The sequence below is a fragment of the Mus musculus genome, chromosome 9, assembly GCF_000001635.26.
Source record: "Mus musculus strain C57BL/6J chromosome 9, GRCm38.p6 C57BL/6J".
In the NCBI taxonomy this organism is placed as follows: domain Eukaryota; kingdom Metazoa; phylum Chordata; class Mammalia; order Rodentia; family Muridae; genus Mus; species Mus musculus.
The window spans coordinates 109,676,481-109,702,700 of NC_000075.6; the positions used below are offsets into that span (position 1 = coordinate 109,676,481).

The window sequence follows — 26,220 nt, forward strand, 5'->3', positions numbered from 1 at the left end:
CATCTGAGTCAACCCTATAGCAATGAATGACAGATGTCACAGCCAAATGACTTGTTCATCTAGCCATGGTGCTTGTTTCAGAGATCTGTTCTCATGATGTGGCCCTGGTTGGCCTGGAACTAGCTCTGTAGACCAGGCTGCCCTCAGAACTCAGATCTTCCACCTGCCTGTGCCTCCTCAGTGTCAGGATGAAAGGTGTGCACCATCACATTTGGCCTCTTCACTGCTTAGCAACACTGAAATCAGCAGCCTGTGCTTGCAAATAGACCTTTATTATCATTGAGGAAGAGGACACACAACCCACTCAGATTTCAAGAGTGAATGTTTAAGGTATATGTCATCAGATAGCAGGGATTGCGACCATTTCTCACCATCCGAATTATGCTCACTTCGTCACATAAAGTTTTTTCAAAGCAACTGCCAAGGAAAAAACCAAGATGTCAGTACTCAAAATGGGAGTGAGTTTTATCATCTGATAATTAAAAGATTGCCTTTTCATCACAGTCCTGAATTTATTTAAAACTAAATACTTTTTTGTTGGGGACTGGAGAGATGGCTCAGTGGTTTAGAGCACTGACTGCTCTTCCAGAGGTACTGAGTTCAATTCCCAGCAACGACATGTTGGCTCAAAATCATCTGTAATTCGAACTGATGCCATCTCCTGGTGTATGTGAACACAGCTACAGTGTACTCATATACATAAACTTAACAAATAAAAACTACATATTTATCGTGTATGTATGTGTGCACTTGTGTGTGTGTCTGTGTGTGTGTGCCTAGGTGTGTGTATGTGTGTGTGCTTGAGCATGTGTATGCCTGTATGTGTGGATATGTGTGACTGCATACATGTGGGTGTGTATACCTGTGCACCTGCATTTGTGAGTGTGTGTGCCTATGTGTATCTCTCTGTGTGTCCCCCCACATGCATGCATATGCTCCTATGTATGAAGTGGGTAGATAATAACTTCTGGAAATCAGTTCTCCCCTTTCACCAATAGGTTCCTGAAACTGAACTTGTCTAGCTTGGTGGCAGTTGCCTAAACTGCTAAGTCATCTCAGGTTAATTTTGAGAAATTGTGCACATTGGCAAAGGACAACTATCATCCATACCATGAGTTCCAATCCCAGCCTTCTGCAATAGACCTCTGCCCCATTTCTCAATTCTCAGTTGTTCAGTACATTACCTAGCTTAAGAACAGAGAAAGATTCCAACTGGTAAGAAGGACACATGCTCCACTATATTCATAGCAGCCTTATTTATAATAGCCAGAAGCTGAAAAGAACCCAGATTCCCCTCAACAGAAGAATGGATACAAAAATTTGGTACATTTACACAATGGAGTACTACTCAGCTATTAAAAGGAATGAATTTATGAAATTCCTAGGCAAATGGTTGGACCTGGAGGGCATCATCCTGAGTGAGGTAACACAATCACAAAAGAACTCACATGATATGTACTCACTGATAAGTGGATATTAGCCCAGAAACTTAGTATACCCGAGATATAAGATACAATTTACAAAACAAATGAAACTGAAGAAGAACGAAGACCAAAGTGTGGACACTTTGCCCCTTCTTAGAATTGGGAACAATCACCCATGGAAGGAGTTACAACGTTTGGTGCTGAGACAAAAGGATGGACCATCTAAAGACTGCCATATCCAGGGATCCATCCCATAATCAGCCTCCAAACAATGACACCATTGCATACACTAGCAAGAGTTTGCTGAAAGGACACTGATATAGCTGTCTCTTGTGAGACTAGGTTGGGGCCTAGAAAACACAGAAGTGGATGCTCACAGTCAGCTATTGGATGGATCACAGGGCCCCCAATGGAAGAGCTAGAGAAAGTATCCAAGGAGCTAACGAGATCTGCAACCCTGTAGGTGCAACATCATTATGAACTAACCAGTACCCCAGAGCTCTTGACTCTAGCTGCATATGTATCAAAAGATGACCTAGTCGGCCATCACTGGAAAGAGAGACCCATTGGACATGCAAACTTTATATGCCCCAGTACAGGGGAACGCCAGGGCCAAAAAGTGGGAATGGGTGAGTAGGGGAGTGGCGGGGGGGGGGAGGGTATGGGGGACTTTTGGGATAGCATTGGAAATGTAATTGAGTAAAATATGTAATAAAAAAATATTTAAATTTAAAAAAAAGAACAGAGAGAGAAGCAGGTGTTATACCACCCACATAAAAATAACTTCAATTTAGGAGGCTGTAGCCAGAGAATTGACAGAGTTTAGGGAGTTTGGGGTTAATTGAGGCTATATAGTCTGACCTTGTCTCAGAAAAGAAACAGAGATTAATTTTAAAAGTTTATTTTAGCCTTTTCGGTCAGCGCCAGCACCGACGCACCTTGGGTGCAGAGTCTGCAGACACCCCCAAGGTCCTCACAGTACTCTCCACGGGATCTTAGGACCTCTAGTGAGTGGAACACAACTGCTGCTCCAATCCAATCGAGAGGGACCTGAGACAGCATTAATTAGGGAAGCAGAAAACCGGGCCTGACCAGGGTCACAAGTCTCTTCCGGTGGGCTCCAGAACTGATGCACCTTGAGCGCAGAGTCTGCGGACATCCCTAAGGTCCCCAGAGGACACTCCACGGGATCTTAGGACCTCTGGTGAGGGGAACACAACTTCTGCCAGGAGGCAAGTTCAAACACCAGCTATCTGGGCACCTTCCCTGCAAGAGGAGAGTTTACCTGCAGAGAGTACTATGACAACTGAAACTCAGGAAAGAGCTAGTCTCCCAGGTCTGCTGATAGAGGCTAACATAATCACCTGAGGAACAAGCTCTAACCAGAGACAACTATAACAACTAGCTCTAGAGATTACCAAATGGCAAAAGGCAAACATAAGAATCCTACTAACAGAAATCAAGATCACTCACCATCATCAGAACGCAGCACTCCCACCCCACCTAGTCCTGGACACCCCAACACTACTGAAAATCTAGACCCGGATTTAAAAGCATATCGCATGATGATGGTAAAGGACATCAAGAAGGACTTTAATAAATCACTTAAAGAAATACAGGAGAACATGGCTAAACAGGTAGAAGACCTTAAAGAGGAAGCACAAAAATCCCTTAAAGAGTTGCAGGAAAACACAACCAAACAGGTGATGGAATTGAATAAAACCATCCAAGACCTAAAAAGGGAAGTAGACACAATAAAGAAAACCCAAAGTGAGGCAACACTAGAGATAGAAACCCTAGGAAAGAAATCTGGAACCATAGATGCGAGCATCAGCAACAGAATACAAGAGATTGAAGAGAGAATCTCAGGTGCAGAAAATTCCATAGAGAACATCGGCACAACAATCAAAGAAAATACAAAATGCAAAAAGATCCTAACTGAAAACATCCAGGAAATCCAGGACACAATGAGAAGACCAAACCTACAGATAATAGGAGTAGATGAGAATGAAGATTTTCAACTTAAAGGGCCAGCTAATATCTTCAACAGAATAATAGAAGAAAACTTCCCAAACATAAAAAAAGAGATGCCCATGATCATACAAGAAGCCTACAGAACTCCAAATAGACTGGACCAGAAAAGAAATTCCTCCCGACACATAATAATCAGAACAACAAATGCACTAAATAAAGATAGAATATTAAAAGCAGTAAGGGAGAAAGGTCAAGTAACATATAAAGGAAGGCCTATCAGAATTACACCAGACTTTTCACCAGAGACTATGAAAGCCAGGAGAGCCTGGACAGATGTTATACAGACACTAAGAGAACACAAATGCCAGCCCAGGCTACTATACCCGGCCAAACTCTCAATTACCATAGATGGAGAAACCAAAGTATTCCACGACAAAAACAAATTCACACAATATCTTTCCACAAATCCAGCCCTTCAAAGGATAATAACAGAAAAGAAGCAATACAAGGACGGAAATCATGCCCTAGAAAAAGCAAAGTAATCCTTCAACAAACCAAAAAGAAGACAGCCACAAGAACAGAATGCCAACTATAGCAACAAAAATAATAGGAAGCAACAATTACTTTTCCTTAATATCTCTTAATATCAATGGACTCATTTCCCCAATAAAAAGACATAGACTAACAGACTGGCTACACAAACAGGACCCAACATTCTGCTGCTTACAGGAAACACATCTCACGGGAAAAGATAGACACTACCTCAGAGTGAAAGGCTGGAAAACAATTTTCCAAGCAAATAGTCTGAAGAAACAAGCTGGAGTAGCCTGTGGGAAGCCACAAGTGCAGGTGCAGAGTGGTGCTGACTACTGCTGGCCACCACGCATAAGTTTGGGCAAACAACCAATGTGTACATATGCAGTAAAGTTTTTTGCTAAGACACTGCCTGGCCTGGGCATGATAATGAAGTTCTGCGAGTATAACCAATCAGATGTGAGACATGCAAATGAGGTATGATAATGAGGTTCTGTAAGGTACTGAGAGAGAGTAACCAATCAGATGAGGAACATGCAAATGAGGTATAGTGCATAACCAATCCGGGTATGAGACACGCCTCTCCTAGGCCTATATAAGCAGCACCAGTTCTGGGCTTGGGGTCTCTTCACCTCTGCAATCAAGCTCTCCCAATAAACGTGTGTGGAAGGATCCTGTTGCAGCGTGATTCTTGCTGGTTGAGTCCGGCACGCGCAAGAGTAGCCATTCTAATATTGAATAAAATTGACTTCCAACCCAAAGTTATCAAAAAACACAAGGAGGGATACTTCATACTCAAAGGTAAAATCCTCCAAGAGGAACTCTCAATTCTGAATATCTATGCTCCAAATGCAAGGGGAGCCACATTCATTAAAGAAGCTTTAGTAAAGCTCAAAGCACACATTGCACCTCACACAATAATAGTGGGAGATTTCAACACCCCACTTTCATCAATAGACAGATTGTGGAAACAGAAACTAAACAGTGAAACTAACAGAAGTTATGAAACAAATGGGCTTAAAAGATATCTACATAACATTTTATCCTAAAACAAAAGGATATACCTTCGTCTCAGCACCTCATGGTACCTTCTCCAAAATTGACCATATAATTGGTCACAAAACAGGCCTCAACAAATACAAAAATATTGAAATTGTCCCATGAATCCTATCAGACCACCATGGACTAAGGCTAATCTTCAATAACAACATAAATAACGGAAAGCCAACATTCACGTGGAAACTGAACAACACTCTTCTCAATGATACCTTGGTCAAGGAAAGAGTAAAGAAAGAAATTAATGACTTTTTAGAGTTTAATGAAAATGAAGCCACAACATACCCAAACTGATGGGACACAATGAAAGCATTTCTAAGAAGAAATCTCATAGCTCTGAGTGCCTCCAAAAAGAAACTAGAGAGAGTACACACTAGCAGCTGGACAACACACCTAAAAGCTCTAGAACAAAAGGAAGCAAATTCACCCAAGAGGAATAGACGGCAGGAAATATTCAAACTCAGGGGTGAAATCAACCAAGTAGAAACAAGAACTATTCAAAGAATCAACCAAACCAGGAGCTGGTTCTTTGAGAAAATCAACAAGATAGATAAACCCTTAGCCAGACTCACTAGAGGGCACAGGGACAGCATCCTAATTAACAAAATCTGAAATGAAAAGGGAGACATAACAACAGATCCTGAAGAAATCCAAAACACCATCAGATCCTTCTACAAAAGGCTATACTCAACAAGACTGGAAAACCTGGACGAAATGGACAAATTTCTAGACAGATACCAGGTACCAAAGTTAAATCACAATCAGCGTAACGATCTGAACAGTCCCATATCCCCTAAAGAAATAGAAGCAGTCATTAATAGTCTCCCAACCAAAAAAAAGCCCAGGACCAGATGGGTTTAGTGCAGAGTTCTATCAGACCTTCAAAGAAGATCTAATCCCAGTTCTTCACAAATTATTCCACAAAATAGAAGTAGAAGGTACTCTACCCGACTCATTCTATGAAGCCACAATTACTCTGATACCTAAACCACAAAAAGATCCAACAAAGATAGAGAACTTCAGACCAATTTCCCTTATGAATATCGATGCAAAAATACTCAATAAAATTCTCACTAACCAAATCCAAGAACACATTAAAACAATCATCCATCCTGACCAAGTAGGTTTTATTCCAGGGATGCAGGGATGATTTAATATATGGATATCCATCAATGTAATCCATTATATAAACAAACTCAGAGACAAAAACCACATGATCACCTCCTTAGACACAGAGAAAGCATTTGATAAAATCCAACACCCATTCATGATAAAAGTCTTGGAAAGATCAGGAATTCAAGGCCCATACCTAAACATGATAAAAGCAATCTACAGCAAACCAGTAGCCAACATCAAAGTAAATGGTGAGAAGCTGGAAGCAATCCCACTAAAATCAGGGACTAGAAAAGGCTGCCCACTTTCTCCCTACCTATTCACCATTGTACTTGAAGGCCTAGCCAGAGCAATTCCACAGCAAAAGGAGATATAGGGGATACAAATTGGAAAGGAAGAAGTCAAAATATCACTTTGTGCAGATGATATGATAGTATATATAAGTGACCCTAAAAATTCCACCAGAGAACTCCTAAACCTGATAAACAGCTTCAGTGAAGTAGCTGGATATAAAATTAACTCAAACACATCAATGACCTTTCTCTACACAAAGAATAAACAGGCTGAGAAAGAAATTAAGGAAACAACACCCTTCTCAATACTCACAAATAAAATAAAATACCTTAGCGTGACTCTAACTAAGGAAGTGAAAGATCTGTATGATTAGAACTTCAAGTCTCTGAAGAAAGAAGTTAAAGATCTCAGAAGATGGAAAGATCTCCCATGCTCATTTATTGGCAGGATCAATATAGTAAAAATGTCTATCTTGCCAAAAATCAATCTACAGATTCAATGCAATCCCTGTCAAAATTCCAACTCAATTCTTCAACGAATTAGAAAGAGCAATCTGCAAATTCATCTGGAACAACAAAAACCCTAGAATAGCAAAAACTCTTCTCAAGGATAAAAGAACCTCTGGTGGAATCACCATGCCTGACCTAAAGCTGTACTACAGAGCAATTGTGATAAAAACTGCATGGTACTGGTATAGCGACAGACAAGTAGACCAGTGGAATAGAATTGAAGACCCAGAAATGAACCCACACACCTATGGTCACTTGATCTTTGACAAGGGAGTTAAAACCATCTAGTGGAAAAAAGACAGCATTTTCAAGAAATGGTCTCTGGCACAACTAGCAGTTATCATGTAGAAGAATGCGAATTGATCCATTCCTATCTCCTTGTAATAAGGTCAAATCTAAGTGGATCAAGAAACTCCACATAAAACCAGAGACACTGAAACTTATAGAGGAGAAAGTGAGGGAAAGCCTCGAAGATATGGGCACAGGGGAAAAATTCCTGAATAGAACAGCAATGGCTTGTGCTGTAAGATCGAGAATTGACAAATGGGACCTAATGAAACTGCAAAGCTTCTGTAAGGCAAAAGACACCATCAATAAGACAAAAAGGCCACCAACAGATTGGGAAAGGATCTTTACCTATCCTAAATCAGATAGGAGACTAATATCCAATATATATCAAGAACTCAAGAAGGTGGACTCCAGAAAATCAAATAAACCCATTAAAAAATGGGGCTCAGAGCGAAACAAAGAATTCTCACCTGAGGAATACCGAATGGCTGAGAAGCACCTGAAAAAATGTTCAGCATCCTTAATCATCATGGAAATGAAAATCAAAACATCCCTGAGATTCCACCTCACACCAGTCAGAATGGCTAAGATCAAAAATTCAGGTGACAGCAGATGCTGGCAAGGATGTGGAAAAAGAGGAACACTCCTCCATTGTTGGTGGGATTGCAAGCTTGTACAACCACTCTGGAAATCAGTCTGGCGGTTCCTCAGAAAATTGGACATAGTACTACTGGAGGATCCCGCAATACCTCTCCTGGGCATATATCCAGAAGATGTTCCAACCGGTAAGAAGGACACATGCTACACTATGTTCATAGCAGCCTTATTTATAATAGCCAGAAGCTGGAAAAAGCCCAGATGCCCCCTCAACAGAGGAATGGATACAGAAAATGTGGTACATTTACACAATGGAGTACTACTCAGCTATTAAAAGAATGAATTTATGAAATTCCTAGGCAAATGGATGGACCTGGAGGGCATCATCCTGAGTGAGGTAACACAATCACAAAAGAACTCACATGATATGTACTCACTGATAAGTGGATATTAGCCCAGAAACTTAGAATACCCAAGATACAAGATACAATTTGCAAAACACATGAAACTCAAGAAGAACGAAGACCAAAGTGTGGACACTTTGCCCCTTCTTAGAATTGGAAACAAAACACCCATGGACAGAGTTACAGAGACAAAGTTTGGAGCTGAGACAAAAAGATGGACCATCTAGAGACTGCCATATCCAGGGATCCATCCCATAATTAGCCTCCAAACGCTGACACCATTGCATACACTAGCAAGATTTTGCTGAAAGGACCCTGATATAGCTCTCTTGTGAGACTATGCCAGGGCCTAGCAAACACAGAACTGGATGCTCACAGTCAGCTATTGGATGGATCACAGGGCCCCCAATGGAGGAGCTAGAGAAAGTACCCAAGGAGCTAAAGGGGTCTGCAACCCTATACGTGGAACAACAATATGAACTAACCAGTACCCTGGAGCTCTTGTCTCTAGCTGCATATGTATCAAAAGATGGCCTAGTCGGCCATCACTGGAAAGAGAGGCCCATTGGTCATGCAAACTTTATATGCCCCAGTACAGGGGAACGCCAGGGCCAAAAAGTGGGAGTAGGTGGTTAGGAGGGTGGGGAGAGGGTATGGGGGACTTTTGGGATAACATTGGAAATGTAAATGAGGAAAATACCTAATAAAAAATATTTAAAAAGGAAAAAATGTTTATTTTAAAACTGAGTTCTGTTCCCTTAGCCAAACTTGATACACAGTGAATGTAGCAGTGCATCCCCTCCCCACTAGGGGGCACGGTGGGGCACATGTCAATTATTCCATTCTTTAGTACTGACAGAAACCTCTAATGGATCACACAAGAGCTTAAGTGTCAGGCCTACCCTGTATTCACTACCCCAGCACAAGGAAGACAAAGTACCTTGCCCAAATTTTAAGTCTCCTGAGAGTCAAAGCAAATCTAGCTCAAATACATTAAGCTCCAACTATTTATACTAGATTCACCAAGAACGAGTTTCTAGAAATTAAATAAAAAGCTTAAAATCACAGGGGCATTACCCCTGATCTATAGAATGACAGACCCCAATGACAATAGATCTTTCAGCACATCATACAAGCCAGACAAACAGGATAAAGTCCTTTCCAAATCTTGAAGGAGAAGAAAATACCAATGAAAAAAACCAAGACTGAGTGAAAGCGAAAAGGTTCAGGAATTCAAAGCAAGCATTGGATACATAAAGTTTTAGGCTAGCCTTAATTACATAGCAAGTTTCAGGCCAATCTGGGAGTATACAAGATATCTCAAAAAAAAAAATACATGTACATGCTCAAATACACACACACACACACACACACACACACACACACTTTACATACAAAAGGCCGTCTTGAGCAAAACAACAAAACTGAAGCCATCACATATCAGATTTAAAAATATATCACAGCAAGCTGCTGTGATCAAACCAGAATGAATGACACTGCCCTCAAACACACGCATCACAGCCTAGAAGGAGAACCTGCACTTTTATCATTTGTTGATTTTTTTTATTTAAGGACAAGAAATAGACCCTCTAGTAAATGGTGTCACAGAGATTCAAAGACCACCATATTCTTATACCTCCCACTACTCAATAATTCAATAATCAACTCATAACACATTGAAAGAAAGACTAGATCTGAGACTAGAAAATCACTAAGAGAATCTGTAGAAAAAGCTCCATGACTTGGGTCTAGGCAGGAGTTCTTGGCTAGGAACTCCCAAGTACCAGCAACCAAAGCAAGAATTGACAAATAGGACTGAATCAAACTATAAGGTCTCTCCACAGCATAGTGGAGAAAACAAACAAAACACCAAAACCTACCAAACAACAACAACAAATAATCAATACAATGAAGATAACCCCCACAGAGTGTGAGGGGAAAATGAAATAAGATTTCAATGTATAGCAGAGACTAGCATTGAATTTGAATGTAGCATATGCTAGCCTCAAACTTGAAGTAATTTTTCTGCCTTAGTTTCCAGCAGGCTGGAATTATAGCTCTGTGCCACTATGTTCAGAGGAAGAAATATCTTTAAGTCATACATGTAATTTAAGTTATATTGGTAAATTGTCATGTGCTGTTGGCCCTTATTGAATAGGGATACTGGGTGAACACGTTTAGCCCCAGTACTATGGAGACAGAGACTGGTGGATCTCAAGGTAGAGTTCAATGTCAGCCTGATTCCAAGACTGCTGAGACTACACATAAAAATCCTGCAAGAGCAGGGACTCTTTTTTTCTTTTCCTTTTTTTTTGGGGGGGGGGGGAGGGTCATGGTATCTTGCTAAATGGCAATCAACATTTGCTTCAGCATCCTGGGTGTACCCAGTTTAGGGACTGTACCACCACACCATGATCACTGAAAATAACTTGGATGAAGGCAAGTCAAAGTCAAAGGAAAAATAGCCAAATGGAGATGAGGCAGCTCACCGATGAAGGAACCCAAGAGGGGGCCACACTCAGAAGAACCCATCCTGCCATTAAAGACAAGATATGAGGAAGCAGTCCCCCACTTCTGTGGGCCTGAGGCTGTTGACATAACTGTTTGTGCCGAGATCCCAAGAACTAGCAATTCTTTCTTTTCCCTCCCTCCCTTCATGCCTAGTACATAATCTCTCTCTATAACCCTGGTTGTTCTGGGACTCACTATGTAGACCAGGCTGGCATGGAATTGACAAGGCAGCCACTTGACTCTGACTCCCCAGTGCTGGGATTGAAGGCTTGTGTTATGCTTACCCAGTTCCTATTTTTCTTTGTTTGTGATGGTTTTGCAATTAACCCAACCTGGCTGCCAAATTTCCTAAATAGCAGAAGGTGACCTTGCACTTCTGGATCCTCCTGCCTCTGCTTCTTAAATATTACACATACACAGCCAATGTCTGTTCTGGGTGATGCTGGAGATCATACATTTAGTCATATATTTTATAGAAAGTTCATTTCTCTTTTTAAAAGGACTAGGCCGGGGCCTAGCAAACACATAAGTGGATGCTCACAGTCAGCTATTGGATGGATCACAGGGCCCCCAATGGAGGAGCTAGAGAAAGTACCCAAGGAGCTAAAGGGATCTGCAACCCTGTAGGTGCAACAACATTATGAACTAACCAGTACCCCGGAGCTCTTGACTCTAGCTACATATGTATCAAAAGATGGCCTAGTCTGCCATCACTGGAAAGAGAGGCCCATCGGACACACAAACTTTATATGCCCCAGTACAGGGGAACGCCAGGGCCAAAAAAATGAGAATGGGTGGGTAGGGAAGTGGGGGGGAGGGTATGGGGGACTTTTGGGATAGCATTGGAAATGTCATTGAAGAAAATACGTAATAAACAAAAAAAAAATTTTTTTTTAAAAAAAAAAGGTATTTTTGCACAGAACTTTTCAATATGTTTAACTTTACTTTCAATGCATTGATGTGAGGGTGTCAGTCAGATGCCCTGGAACTGGAGTTACAGACAGGTGTGAGCTGCCATGTGGATGCTGGGGATGGAACCCAAGTCCTCTGGAAGAGCAGCCAGTGCTCTAATTGCTGAGCCAACTCTCCAGCCCCAGGTTTGTTTAAAAATTAATGTCCAGTTTAAGTCAAGAAACAGAGCTTACCTTTGCCGTGGAAGCCGTCTTCTGTTTTGCAGCCGATAACACTTACTGAGTTGCTGGCATCTCTCCTCCCATGCGTACACATCCAAAGAGCCATCGATAAAAGTGACAATGACATGAAAGGGGTCCTTTAAAGAACACCAAAATGTGAGTAGGCTGGAGTCAATGTCAGATCAAAAGACAGGGAGAGAGCCTAGGAGATGGCTCATCAGGTTAAAGGCACTTGTTGAGCAAGCCTGGTGCTCTGAACCCATATAAAACTGGAAAGAGAGAGACTAACTCCATGAAGTTGACTTCTGGACTCTGAAAGTGCTCCAGCACAAACAAATGCATATGCACATACATCAACAGTATTGTTTAAAAAATGTAAATCTATTTTAAAAAATTGCAAGGGAAACATTCCAAACGTACCACCCATAGTCTCAAGATCTCTTCTGAGCAGTAGTCAAATGTCTGCAGACAGACACCATATATGCTGAAGAGCAAGAGAGAGGATCCCGTTGAACAAACAATCACGTCCTTATCACTGACTCCAAAGCATTCCAGTCTCCCCTCATAGTCTGTCAACGAGAAGCTGGCTATCAAATATCCTGTACCAAACAAACAGAAATATAGAGGCATTATTTTCAGTCATTTAAGTAAGAGCAAAATCCTCAATGTTTACTGAAAAGCATATCCCTCCTTCCATGGTGTGCTAGTCTAAAAGAGACAATGAAACCGGTCCATTGGTCTGACAAGTCCATGACCTCAACCATGGAAATTCAGGCTCTGACACAGGGATGGTGTGGACAGTCAGTAGCTCAAATATTGAAAAGGTACTGGAAAAGGACAGTAGAACCCAGTCCCTAGTGCATGACAGAAATGGAAACATGTCTGTCTGAGAAATCCATAGTTTGCTAGAGTAGTGGCCATCAAGCAGATACAAGTTCACATCTGGCCAAGGAGCACCCTGCTCCCTTTACAAAAACATCGTGTGGAGCATCATCATACGGTGATCCACTATCCAGCACAGTCCAGTGGATCTCCAAGTTCGAGGCCAGCCTGGTCTACAGAGCAAGATCCAGGTTAGTCATGGCTACACAGAGAAACCCTGTCTTCAAAGACTAAAAATACAAAACAACATCAAGCATTTATATCTTACTATGAGCATGTACAGGAAACACAGGAGAAATGGCGATTTCTTTTAAAATTTGTTTTTACATTATTATGTTTGTGTAGGTATTCATGGCACAAGCACACATGTGGGGGTCAGGGGACAACTTGAGGGATTTGAGTATCTCCTCCATCATGTGGTACCCCAGGAATTGAACTAGGTTGTCAGGCTCTATAGGTAAGTGTCTCTATCCTCTAAGCCAGAGCTCTCAACCTTCCTAATGCTTCCTACTGAACTTTCATACAGTTCTCAGGTAACAGTAGGGGGGGTCACCCTGGACATAAAGTTACTTTCATTACTACTTCATAATGGTAATGTTGATATTGTTATCAATCGTGATTTAAGTATTTCTGGAGATAGAAGTTTTGCCATAGGGGTCACAACCCAGAGGTAGAAAACTTCTGCCCTAAGACATTTTGCCACCCCATAATATAGTTCTTTACTACTTGTCATTTGGGGTTTTTTGTTTTTGAGACAAGGTCTCGGTATACATCCTTGGCTACCTTGTACTCACTGTATAGCTCAGGCTAGACTGGAACATCAAGAGCTCTGCAGAGCTCTCTACCTAAATGCTGGGCTGTAATCCCAGCACTCAGTGTGCACTACCATATTTGGCCATTTATTTTTATGTTTTTAAGTGTGTCACTGTGTGTGTGTGTCACTGTGTGTGTGTGTCACTGTGTGTGTGTGTCACTGTGTGTGTGTGTCACTGTGTGTGTGTGTCACTGTGTGTGTGTGTCACTGTGTGTGTGTGTCACTGTGTGTGTGTGTCACTGTGTGTGTGTATATATACACATCTGTGTGGGTGTACGTATGCATGTGCACATGCTAAACCATCTTCTCAGCTCCATCTTTTTCATTTGTGAGACAGCAGCCTCTATAAGGGTTTCCTGACTCAGTCTCCTGACTTGAGCATGTACCATCATGTCAGGCTTGATAATTTTTTTTAATGTTTACCTGTAACAATTATTTGGTTCCCGATCTCTTCCAGCTTCATATCAAATGTGACAAACTTTGTGACTTTATAGGGAGCACTTATGGACATCAGGGTTATCCGGTCTTCCTTTCTTGGGGTCCAGAAGGCTTTATCACATAATGAAAAATTGAGAACGGTAGACACAGGGGCAGAGAATTCTGATCTCCTCAGTAAGCTGTTCATGTAAAACACCTGCAGAGAGTATTGCCCAGGGGAGTCAATGAAGAGTAAATCTCTGCAGCCTGACACAGGCACACTCAAGACAAGGGGCTTTCAAAATAAACCCAGGAGTGGCCGCATCGGTTCTTCACCCAGGACAGGGTGGAGCAGTCATTGCTCCCACTCAAGGTCAGAATAACTCACCGTCTTCCTGCCCCTCCCATCATATTCAGAGACAAAATGGAGTCCCTGACTCAGGTCAAAAGGCACCTCAGAAGCCTTCTGAAATGGACTCATAAGGCAAAGCTTGTTTAAATACATTTTCCCTGTGCACAGAATTAGTCCAGGGCTATTCAGAACTATTTTTAAATTTAGGCATTGAGACTATCATACTGTAACCCAGGCTGCTTTGAAAGTATATCGATGTATAAAACTAAATAAATATGCTTGGTTCCTGAGGAGTACCTGGCCTCTGAGCAGACCATCGCTCACCTAAGAACTGGGCACCAGAGAGCTGGCACTTAAGAGAGAAGGCAGTATATAAAGCATTGGGTATGGTAGCACTTAGTTGAAATCTGTCATGGCATCTCAGCCAGTGATAGAAAATTGCTTCAGTTCAGGGCAAGAAAGTTGTCTGGTGACTGTTATTTCACCTGCCTCTATCCTTTGGCTGAGCCACATTTCAAGGACATTTAACTAATAGACATTTTCCATGGCGACTGGTAAGGTGACTGCTCCCAAGCACATTATTCTTTCCTGACTGTAGGATGACTTTTCGTATGATAGGGCTTAGGAGAAGGGGAGTGGTCTGCCAGGACATCCCTGAGGGCTCAACCTTCCCACACTGTCTCCCACCTTCACCCTGGAGTTGCTAGAACACACCTACCTTTGGCAAGATATGTGGGTGTTTCCTACTCAGAAAGACCCATTTCTTCTGAGGAGAGCAGTAGAGTTCATTAATACCGTATGGGAATACATTGATTGTGGAAATGAGGTGTAAATCTGGAATCCTAAAGATGTAGAGGTTACCCAAGGTATCGCTTACCTGAAATCAGAGCACCAGCACCTGGTCAATAGGGAAAGGTTAAGCATGAAGGAAGCAGTGTTATCTATTCTTAAGATACAACACTGTGTCTTCAAGTCCAGTAATGAGACCCAAAGCTGTTAACAGCCTGCCTCACAGAGTGTCTCTCTAGACTTGGAAGAGAGGACTCAGTAGGAAACTATGCAGAAACACAGAGAGACAGAGACAGAGAAACAGAGACAGTGAGACAGAGAGACAGAGACAGTGAGACAGAGAGACAGAGATATAGAGACAAAGATATAGAGACAGAGGAAGAGAAAGTGTTTGTTTATGTGTGTGTGCATGTAAGGGGGGGGGGTGCGGATTTCAGTCCCAGGAGCTCCAATGGCTTTTTCTGGCCTCCAAGCCTGCTCATGATACATAGACACACATGCAGGATTTCTCTGTGTAGCTCTGGCTATTCTCAAACTCACTCCGTAGACCAGGATGGCATCAAACTCAAAAGATTCACCTGCCTCTGTGACATGCACCGCCATGCCCTGCAGGTTTCTTTTTAAGTAACTTTTGTAGGGCATGATAGCATATGTCTTTAGTCCCAACACCCAGAAGGCAGAGGCAGTTTGATCTCTGTAAGTTAGACCACCCAAGTCTACACAATGAGTTCTAGTACAGCCAAGACATCATGAGACTGTCTCAAACACATGAGGTAGGGTATGTGTAAAGATGTTCCAAGTCCTAAAACACTCTTTCCCTTCATTCACTAGGACATCAACATTATCCTTTTATTTTTCAATATACGATAAAATTCATATTCTTCTCTGGATTCAAATTCATGGGTTCAGCAATAATAAACATTTCATAGAAAAGAAGATATAAAATCACTTAGAAAAATTGTGTGTGTGTGTGTACCTGTGCATGATATACATATGTGTGTATATATATATATATATATATATATATGTATATATATATATATACACATATACATATACATATATATATATATATTTATGTGTAGTTAGATTACATACCTGGGCATACATGTAAACCAGAGAAGGAAACCAGGTATCCCGTTAGATCACTCTTCTCCTGATTTCCTGAGAGAATCTCTTACTGAACCTGGAGCTAGGCTGGCTTGGCTACCAGCAGTCTAGTCCCAATGACTCTTGTGTTTCCTTCCCCAACAACACTGGGGTTAAAGGCACATTTAGCCACATCCCACTTTTTATGTGAGTGTTAGGGATCTGAACTCCAGTCTTCATGCTTGCACATCATACACTGCTACCCACTGAACCATCTCTCCTCAGATCCCAGGAAAGAATTTTAAAATGATATTTTTAAGAGAATGGCTTAAGGAAATATACATGAAATAGGTCAAAGGCTAAGGGATGGCCATGTTTATGATATGCTGTGATTGACTCTAGGGTTCGCAGAGACTACAAGATGGCAAGTTAATGCTTGACAATAATTGGACCACAAATTGGCAAGTGATTTGCTCCGTATGACTATTCCAGATTTGGGATTTACTTACCAAGACAATAGCAGCATCCTTGGTAAAGACAGATTTCAGTGTTTGACATGGAAAGAACAGGTTGTTAGTCGCCAGAGCATCACTGCTATTACAGTCCCACAGTTTGATAGTTGAGTGAATATCTACAGTGACTGCAATGTGCATCTCAGGGAGGGTATTCAACAGCTTGATAGTAGTTGGCTGTACTGGGCTTACCCAGGTCATAACACCCTGAAGAACAAGAGCATCATCATGTCTGAGCACCTCTAGTTCAACTGCTTTCACCCATCAGCTTTATTGGAAGCCTTGTCTAAGCTGGAAATCCTTACTTTCATATTTTCTACTTCTAAGTTCTAAGCATTCCTCACTGAACATGTTAGCATACACCTAGAATCCCAGCAGAGGGAGGCAGAGGCAGGAAGGTCACTAGCAACTTTAGGCCAGTCTGGTTTTCAATGTCAAGTTGCAGGCCAGTTGGGACTACATTACAAGACTATCTCAAAAAAAAAAAAAAAAGAAAGAAAAAGGACCATAGGGCTGGAGAGATGACTCTCCAGTTAAGACCACCAGATGTTCTTAACCAAAGGACCCGAGTTCAATTCCCAGCACATACATGGCAGCTCACAAGTGTCGGTAACTCCAATTCCAGGGCATCTGACACCATTACATGGACATGCATGCAGACACAATACCTATGTACATAAAAATAAAAAGAAACACAAAAAAGAAAACAAACATCTAGAGTATTTGGGGCAGGAGTGGACAGGAAAACAGGACACATGCATTATGCTCAGAGGCGAGCACACACTCACTATACAGACCAGAGAGAAGAACATGGCTGCCAAGATGGCTCAGCAGGGAAGGGAACGTACCACTAAACCTGATGACAGGAGTTCAATCCCCAGGAACCACATGGAAGGGGAGAAACAACTCCCACAAACATGCATGAAGAACATTCAGCAGCCCTGTGCGTAGAGCCAGTTCACCTTTTACTACAGTGCAGCAGGGAGCATGGGCCTCTTATCAATTCTAGTGGGGATAGGGGTGTTTTTAGTTTTGTTTTGTTTTTATTTGGTTGGGTTTTGGTTTTTGAGACAGGGACACTCTATACTCTGGCTCTTCTGGAACTCTCTATGGAAACCAGGCTGGCTTCAAACTCACCTGCCTCTGCCTCCTGAGTGCTAGAGTTAAAGGCTTGGGCTACCACTTCTGAGAGTATTAAGTTTTATAACATATGAAACAAACCTATTCACAATGAATCAATTCCGTAACTGGTTACTATATCATTAGTTCTTATACATTGCAAATGAGAGAAACAGGTTCTCTTCCAGGCTTTCCTTTTGCTTAAAAAAAAAAAAAATTCAAGGTGTAGGAGAGATGGCTCAGTGTTTAAGAGCACTGTCTGCTCTTACAGAAGTCCTGAGTTCAATTTCCAGCAACCACATGGTGGCTCACAACCATGTATACTGGGATCTGATGCCATCTTTGGGCATACTTGTGAACATGAAGATAGAGCAAATAAAATAAATGTGGTGTATTTTTTTTTAAATCACATACACACACACACTCTACTAGCAGCAGAATCAATGACAAAAAGCCAAACCATAATTAAATTTAGTAAATTATTAGAGGCAGCAATCAATAGAGCCATTTCTAAGCCCTAGATCCATTTGCATGAAAATTATTAATAACCTCTCCTTCGCTCCAAATGCAGTCTCTTCTTTGAAGAATTTATCACTAAAATGTGACTTGCACTTCGACTCCTTTGAAATACAACCTGTTGAAGGCCTCATTACCATACAGACATGACTCCGTCTCACATGGTTGAGGTCACTCTACACTTCTGGCTCCCTCTGCCAGGTAGGATGATAATGAACCACTGGATCCTGCCTAGCACTTAGGAGGCAGAGGTAGGAGGGTTTCCATGAGTCCAAGGCCAGCCTGGACTGCAGAGTGATCTCTAGAATAGCCTGATACTGCCATAAAGAGCCTCCTCCAACCCACCTAGAAACAAAAACAAAAAACATAAATCCCAAAACCCCCAACCCCAAGATCATCCTGTTCACTGTGTTACATTTTCAGTTTGCTATGGGAGGCAATGATTATAAACATTGAGACCCTGTCTAACAAAAAACCTTTTGTTAGGCGTTTTGGGTCAACCCTTTAGTCCCAGCAATTAGGAGGCAGAGACAGGCAGATCTGTTGAGGTGGAAGCTAGCCTAGTCTACATAGTTCCAGGCCAGGTAGGACTAAAGGGTAAGACTGTCTCCCAGACAAATAGAACCAACCAATCTCAACAATGAATTACTGTTCACTCCATTAGGCTCTTTAACCCTTTAAAATAAAAAATACTTGAAAGAACAAAGAGTAATCAAAAAACACAGGTTGAGGTTCCAGCATTCACCCAGTTCTCCTACAATGGCTCAATACCTGGCGATCTCATGAGCCAGAGTAAACAAGAGAAAAAACTCTTGCATAAACTATAAGGGACTGCGCAGTGGGAATCTGGTGTCATAACGCTGAGACAAGCCAAGAGTAATGTCCTCAAGAACCACAGGCATGGCCCGTCCTGTGTTCTTTCCCACTGGTGTTAGGGTCCCCACCATCCCTCTCCCAGGGCATCATATGGGCCCCTAGCACTCAGAAAACCATATCTACCTGCACAGCTGTGCTGCAGCCAGGTCAACAATGCTGCCACAGCTCTAGCCATGATTCCTACCCTAAGTCAAACAGCCCAGGAAGGTCCCAGGAAAACTATGCTCAGTGCAAGCCACATTCTTTATGTTTGGCTCCTGGGATAGGTACCCCAAATCCTGGTAGACATTATCAGAGAAAGAGGCATGTGGAAAACAGTTATGTCAATTACTCCATCCCTCCCCCACAAGAGAAAACAGCTCCACTTTGCTGCCCAGTCAAGGAGTGGGGGCCCATTCTCCTACTGCCACAGCCAATGAGGTCAGGGTCAGCTCTCCCTACTACCACATGTGGTGAATTGAGAGAGGACATCACCCCCACATCCATGGCAGCAGATTGTCTCTTAGCACATCTGTAGAGTATTTCCCTAGTCAATCATCAATAGGGGAGGATACCACTCTAGGTAGTGCTGCAGCCAGGCTATGGTCCTGGGTGGTATAAGAAAGCTAACTGAGGAGGCCATGAAGAGTGAGCCACAAAGAATGACCAACCGCCACAGCCTCTGCTTCAGTTTCTGCATTATCCTCCTCTGATGGACTATAACTTGTAGTCCTTTCCTCCAAGTTACATTTTTGGCCATGGCCTTTTAACAGAGCAACAGAAAGCATGCTAACACACAAACGTGTAGCCAACCAGTATTATGTGGTAATCGTTAGATCCCAAGACTCTCCGAATATCCAGAAATGAGATCAAGCTGGATTATGGGATTTCTGACTCTCAGAGAAAAGTCGTTATTCCTCAGGAACTTATGAAACCATTTCCCATCTGCCAAAAGGTAGCTTTATCCTTGTTTTTGCTACTGTCATGTTACAATGTACTCTCTTTACTTACTAGATACATTCTACAACAAAGGAACACAGATTGTCTAACTCAGATATACTTAATAGATAGTGGCTTTCAATCTTGTCAGAAATCTGCTAAACGTAATGTTGAATGTTTTAGCTTACTGTAATAGACAGAAACTCCTAAATCCTGACAGTGAACCCCGCACTGCCCAAGATCTCCAAGTGATATGGGCAGAGTGACAAGACCGCCTAGATTGTGGTAGGACAACAACTGAGAATCACTGCTCCATTGCCATGCCTGATGCCAGGGCTTGGCCTACACCGTAGACAAACAGAGGATACCCAGGTAGTTAAATGTCTAATATTGACAACAACAAGTGAGTCACTTCTCCCATGCCCCTCCCCCACAGGAAAAAGCCTCTCATCTTCTGGGCCTGATGGCCAGACTACCTCTGCCAGAGTCAAGATGGAATTGTCCACTGCAGGTCCCACCAGATGGATGACTCTATTGTCTCCAAGGGAAACAACTGAGCTGACAAGGTAACCAGAGCTGTGGCCCTTAGGGGCCTAGACTTGTCTCGCCCACCACAGAACATTCTTACCCTCCTCCAAGGTCATTACTTCCTTCACATCCCCCCTCATAAATAACACTAACTTGCAATTTCTTTTTTCTTCTGCTTCAGATCCTGACCTCGGCCTACCAACTCCTTAATGTCACACAACCTGGCCACTTTAAAGATTGCTGGCTATGTGTAACCCCTGGAATTAACTCAAAATTGCCACTTACAGCTTCCCCACTGACCCTGTAATGTAAAATTACTTCAGCTCTCACCAGCTACCCTGACTCTGGTGTTGCCATGACCCCATACATTTTCTCTCTCATTCTTAACTACAGATACCAGGTGTTTCTCATGCTAAACTATCATATTCACATGGTCAAATTTTCAAGTTTCATTTACTTTGTCTTTTAAATGTAAAGTTAAAATGTTTCACATTATGCTAAATTTATATGTATATATATGTGCGTGTGTGTATGTATGTGCATGTGTGTGTGTGTGTGTGTGTATACTCAGCCTCCCAGAAAAGCCTTGCTTTCTCTTTCTGATCCAAGAAAGGTTTCTGTCTTCTTTAAACTCTTCTTAAAGAGTGCTTATGCTGTTAACAGATTTATCTCATTTGTAAAGTTATAAGCTCCAGGAAACCCACTCAAATTCACCTCTCAGGGACCAAAAAGAATCCATAAAGATAAGTACACCTGCCAGTCAATAGCCTACGTTCCTACCTGTTGCCTATTCCAGAGGGTGGGATTCCTCTCCTGTTCCCTGGGACTGGGACTCCTCTCACCCCAACCATCAAGACCTAAGGGTTTCTAATGTACACCTGAGAACATTTCTTTTTCTTCCAAAAGCACGTGACTTTATTGTCTTCCTCAAATATACATTAAGTGTTCCAGCACCTTGCTAAGTCCAAGTGTTTACTCAAAATCTACATCCAGCACAGCTCCAGAGAAGCAATCCACAGATGTGCCACTGCCTACAGACACAGACACAGAAAGACACAGACACGGATGCTTCTACTGGACCTGCTCCTTCCTACCCACAGATGGCCTCACAGATCCTGGACAGCAAGGATACAACAGAGTCTCCTAAGACTAGACCTATACCTCAACCCCATTTTCGTTGGTTTCTCCTTTTTAAATTAAAACAAAATGGAAGATATTAACATTCCTTCTAGGCTCCACCCAACAGTTACCTGGCAACAGCCAGGTAGGCCTGGCTGCTGTAGAAGGGGCAGTTTGGCCCCTCCTTGCTCTCTCTGCCCCTTCGGTTTGACTCTTTTCCCTTCCTAACCCCTTTTTCCCACTTTCCTCTTGCCCCCTTCCCAGTGTCTCCACATTTTCTGACTGGCCTTTTCTCTCCTCCCTCTCCCTCTCTCCCTCTCTCCCTCCCCCCCCCTCTCCCTTTCTCTCTCTCCCTTTCTCTCTCTCTCCATCTTTCTCTATCTCTACATCCCATTCCCTAAATAAACTCTATTCTGCACTATACCCATAATATGTCTCTTACCTCAGCATGGGCCTGCCCACTGAGGCACCCCTCCCACCTCACCATACTTTGCTCTACAAAATATATCCTGGACTTTTTAAAAACACAACACAGTCTACTTCTTTCTGTTTGCTCTAGACTCTTCTAGATGCCTCTGGACAGTCATATCTACAATTAAAAAACTTAATCATATCATGGAGCAGTGATGTTGGCAGTTTCTTTACTGTACCCCCTCAAATACCATTTTAAAAAAAAAGCATTTCCAGCAAAATCAGGAACAAGACCAGCATGTCCACACTTTGTACTCTCATTCAATATGGTATTGTTTTACTAGAACAATAAAACAGGAGAAGCAAACAAAAGAGATGCCAAGAGGGAAGAGAAACCAGAGTTTCCTCACTTGCAGACACTATGAGGCTGTTTTTAGAGACCCTCTGGAAAAGTGTGAGAACTGATAAACTTCCAGCAAATAGTCAGGCTACAAAGTTAACAGAGAAAAAAAAATCACTGCTCTTCCTATACAGTAATAACCAAAGTGAAGAAAGATAAGGGAAGCCTCCTGATTCAGATCAGCCTGGACCACCACCCTGAAGGGGCCTGGTGGGCATGGTATGCTCTTTTGATCCCAGCAGGCACAAGTTAGCAGATCTCAGAATTTGAGGCCAGCCTAGTCTACAGAGGCTCTTACACATTGAAACCCTGTTTCAAACTAAAAAAAAAAAAAAAAAACCTGGAGTAAGGGACTGGAGCAATGGTTCAGCAGTTCAGAACAATTAATGCTCTTGCAGAGGACCCTAGTTGGCTTCCCAAAGCCTAAACAACATTTCACAGCCTCTGGCCTCTGCTAGCCGGCACCAAACAAACTAACACAGGCACACATATATATATAAAATAAAAAATATATATCTTTTTAAAAATACCTAGGAGTAAACCTGACCTTGTATGAGAACAATCTCTAGGATGAAAACTTTGAAACACTGACAGGCCCTGCACAGATGGCTTAGCAGAGGACCTAAGTTCAGTGCCCACTACTTACAATCATCTGCAACTACAGTTTTTAAAGAATGTGACATCCTCTTGTGACCTCCACAGGCAGCAGACACACATGGATTACACACACACACACATATATATATATGCACAAAAAACACTCATACATAGAAAACAATTAAATCTAAAAATAGAAAATAAAAATAAGAAGAGGGGAAAATCAGGTGTGGTGCTGCAACACTTTGACCCGAGCACATAGAAAGCCAATGTAGGTGGATCTATCTGGGGACTTCTGGGACAGCCAGGTCTGTACAGGGGGATCCTGTCTCATCATCACCAACAACAAAAACATAAAATTAAAATTCATATGAGGATAACTTTTGCTACTCACTGGCCAAACTCACCTCATGAATATCCCAGGTGGAAATCTTGGTCATGGAAGTCAACATACAGACAACCGATGTCCCTTGTCCATTCCTTGTTAAGCCACGCCCTGAGATATAACATGCATATGCCCAAATTCCTGCAAGGAAACCCCAACACTATGTGGACACCAGACAGTTGAGGGACAACTCTAACTGAAGGAGGTAGGTTTCCCTTCCCTCTGCCATGAAGAAGGCTTGGATAAAAGCTGTGGAAAGGATGAGGTGAGAGGCAGCCATGCACACTGCAGGCTGGGCACTGGTTCAGGTACATTTATTTTTTAACCTGTTCCTATAGATACAAAATGGGTACTGGGGGCTAGGACTGTGACTCCCTGGGCAGAGTGCTTCATTCTGTTCCTAGAGGCCTATAAACCATAACCTCATGTGGAGGAAGAAGGATCTGAAGTTCAAAGTCATTAGTGTTTGTTATGTGAAGGGTTTGAGGTCAGCCTGTGGTACATGAGAGCCTGTCTTAAGAAAGAAAGAAAGAGAGAGAGAGAGAGAGAGAAAAGGAAAAAAGAAAGAAGAAGAAAGAAAGAGAAAAAGAAACAAAGAAAAGAAAAATGCAGGTGTAAAGATGTACCAGTCAAAGGGAAGGCAAGCAGCAGACCTTGAGTTTGAAGACAGTCTAATCTATGGAGTAAGTTCTAGGCTAGCCACAGCTATATTGTGAGGCCTTATCTCAAAACAAACAGAAAAGATAAGATTCACCCCATCTGGAGAACTGAATCTACAACGTTGTCTTCTGCTACACACACACACACACACACACACACTGTGCCATGTACACACATCACATACACACACACTAAAAATAATAAATGTAAAAATTTTAAAGTATCTCTCCATCAGAAAACTGTTCTGAGGAAGCTTTTTGAAAAAGATCAATACAAAAACCTATTTGGTAAATTCCCCAGTAAATTCTCTCTACACTCTGGGAAGGGTACAAAGCCTTAGGGGAAAGGAAAGAATAGCACTGCTGTTAAGATGTTGAGCAACCACTCAACAGATCACAGATTGGCTCCATGGCTGTGCTAGTACAGCAGCCCCATCCTGTTAAACTGCAATTCCCTTCTTCTTATTAAATGAGAATGTAGGACTGCACAAACTTAGAAAAACCAAGTGGGAGTCTCTTCTAAAGTATCCAAGACTATACCAGTCTCTGCGCAAATTTCTTTGTAGGTGAAATCTTCTGGCTTTGCCCGGGTCTTGGTGTGTTCTTGATATGTTCGGTTAACAAAGAACTGCTTCCATGTCTCTTTGTCATGGAGCTGTAGGATGACCGTGTCACAGTAGAGCCATCTCTTCTGACACAACTTCCTGCAATGCACAGTTGCAATCCCATCAGGCTGACCCCAGTCACCTCACCTTAGAGCCACTGTGAGCAAACATTTATTCACTAACCATCCTCACGCAGCAGAGGTTCAGGCCCAGAATCAGAAGGCCTCTGCTTCCCTCTCAGCCCCATCTTGTCCCCTCTTCCCACTCCACCCTGCCCCTCCTTACCTCCACAGGACATCACTGCTTGCAAGTGCATTCCAGTTCTATGGGAGAGAAAAGAATCCTTAAACCAACAACTACCTCCCTCACCTGCTCTCAATTTCTTTTCTGTTGGGCCTACAAAGGTTAACCAAATACAGTCTTAACCTCTCCAGGCCTAGGCATCATGGAGAGACCTACCCCAGCAAACACAAGTCACCTTAGGAGGGCTCAGAGGAAGAAGGGCCAGTCTCAAAGGTCTGACATGGAGTCTCAAGGGTGCCATATATCAGAGCACGTATCCACACTGCAGCTAGTTCTTTTCATTTAGCAAAATTTTGGTATCACTGTTAGTGTTCTGAGATAGGGTGTCTAGTAGCCTGGGTTGGTTTTAAATTCATGTGATTGAGTCTGACCCAAAATCCTGATCATCTTGCTTCCACCTCCCAAGTGCTTCAATGACAGTCCTGCACCACCACTCCTGCCTCATTTAACCGGATTTGAGGTCTTCAGAGTGGATAATGCTAATCCATGAGCCCTATATGTATCTGTTTGCTATTCTGTAGGATGGAGCTCCTGTTGGTAAAGAGAAGCAGCTGAGTCTCCAAGACACTAATGTGTCAGAGCTGAGTAGACAGGTCTGAATAAGGTAAGTTTTAGGAGGGAGGGAAGGAAGGAAGGGCAGGAAGAAAGGAAGAAAGGAAGGAAGGAAGGAAGGAAGGAAGGAAGGAAGGAAGGAAGATAGGAAGAGAAGGACAGAAGGAAAGAAGGAAGGAAGGGAAGGACAGAAGGAAAGAAGGAAGGAAGGGAAGGACAGAAGGAAGGAAGGAAGGAAGGAAGGAAGGAAGGAAGGAAGGAAGACAGAAGGAAGACAGGTTATGTGAGTGTGGTGCTGGGGTAGCCGAGACTCCAAGAATGAGTGGGAAAGGTCAAAGGGGTCTCATGTAGGATGCACCGAATGGAGGAGTTCAGCCAAGGAGCTTTTACCTTGTTCACTTGGGCAACCTGTAGCAAACTGTAGGCATCCAGATAGGAGAGGATTTTCATCATAGGCAAACTAGGCAAACTAGGCAAATGGGTCTCCATCTTCAGTGGCCTAAGTCCACACTACTCTCCTTTCTCCTCCCCAGCTTGCTC

The 26,220-nt window shown here is 42.5% G+C and overlaps 1 protein-coding gene across 2 annotated transcripts; it reads right to left on the bottom strand.

The window, feature by feature from the left end:
• Positions 1-251: 251 nt before the first annotated feature.
• On the bottom strand, positions 252-26,220 carry Fbxw18 (F-box and WD-40 domain protein 18). 2 transcript variants are annotated; one of them, NM_001033794.3, is made up of 10 exons: positions 26,071-26,220; positions 25,111-25,148; positions 24,761-24,924; positions 23,584-23,702; positions 16,690-16,899; positions 15,021-15,179; positions 13,957-14,167; positions 12,258-12,436; positions 11,850-11,974; positions 254-417 (listed from the first exon to the last, which is right to left on the bottom strand). In NM_001033794.3, exons 1-10 carry the CDS (start codon positions 26,167-26,169, stop codon positions 312-314), a joined length of 1,410 nt encoding a protein of 469 aa, NP_001028966.1. In that variant the 5' UTR covers positions 26,170-26,220; the 3' UTR covers positions 254-311. The 2 variants fall into 2 exon arrangements, with proteins under 2 accessions (XP_011241290.1, NP_001028966.1); XM_011242988.1 differs by lacking the exons at positions 23,584-23,702; positions 24,761-24,924; positions 25,111-25,148; positions 26,071-26,220 and adding an exon at positions 21,430-21,830 and having other exon boundaries at positions 252-417.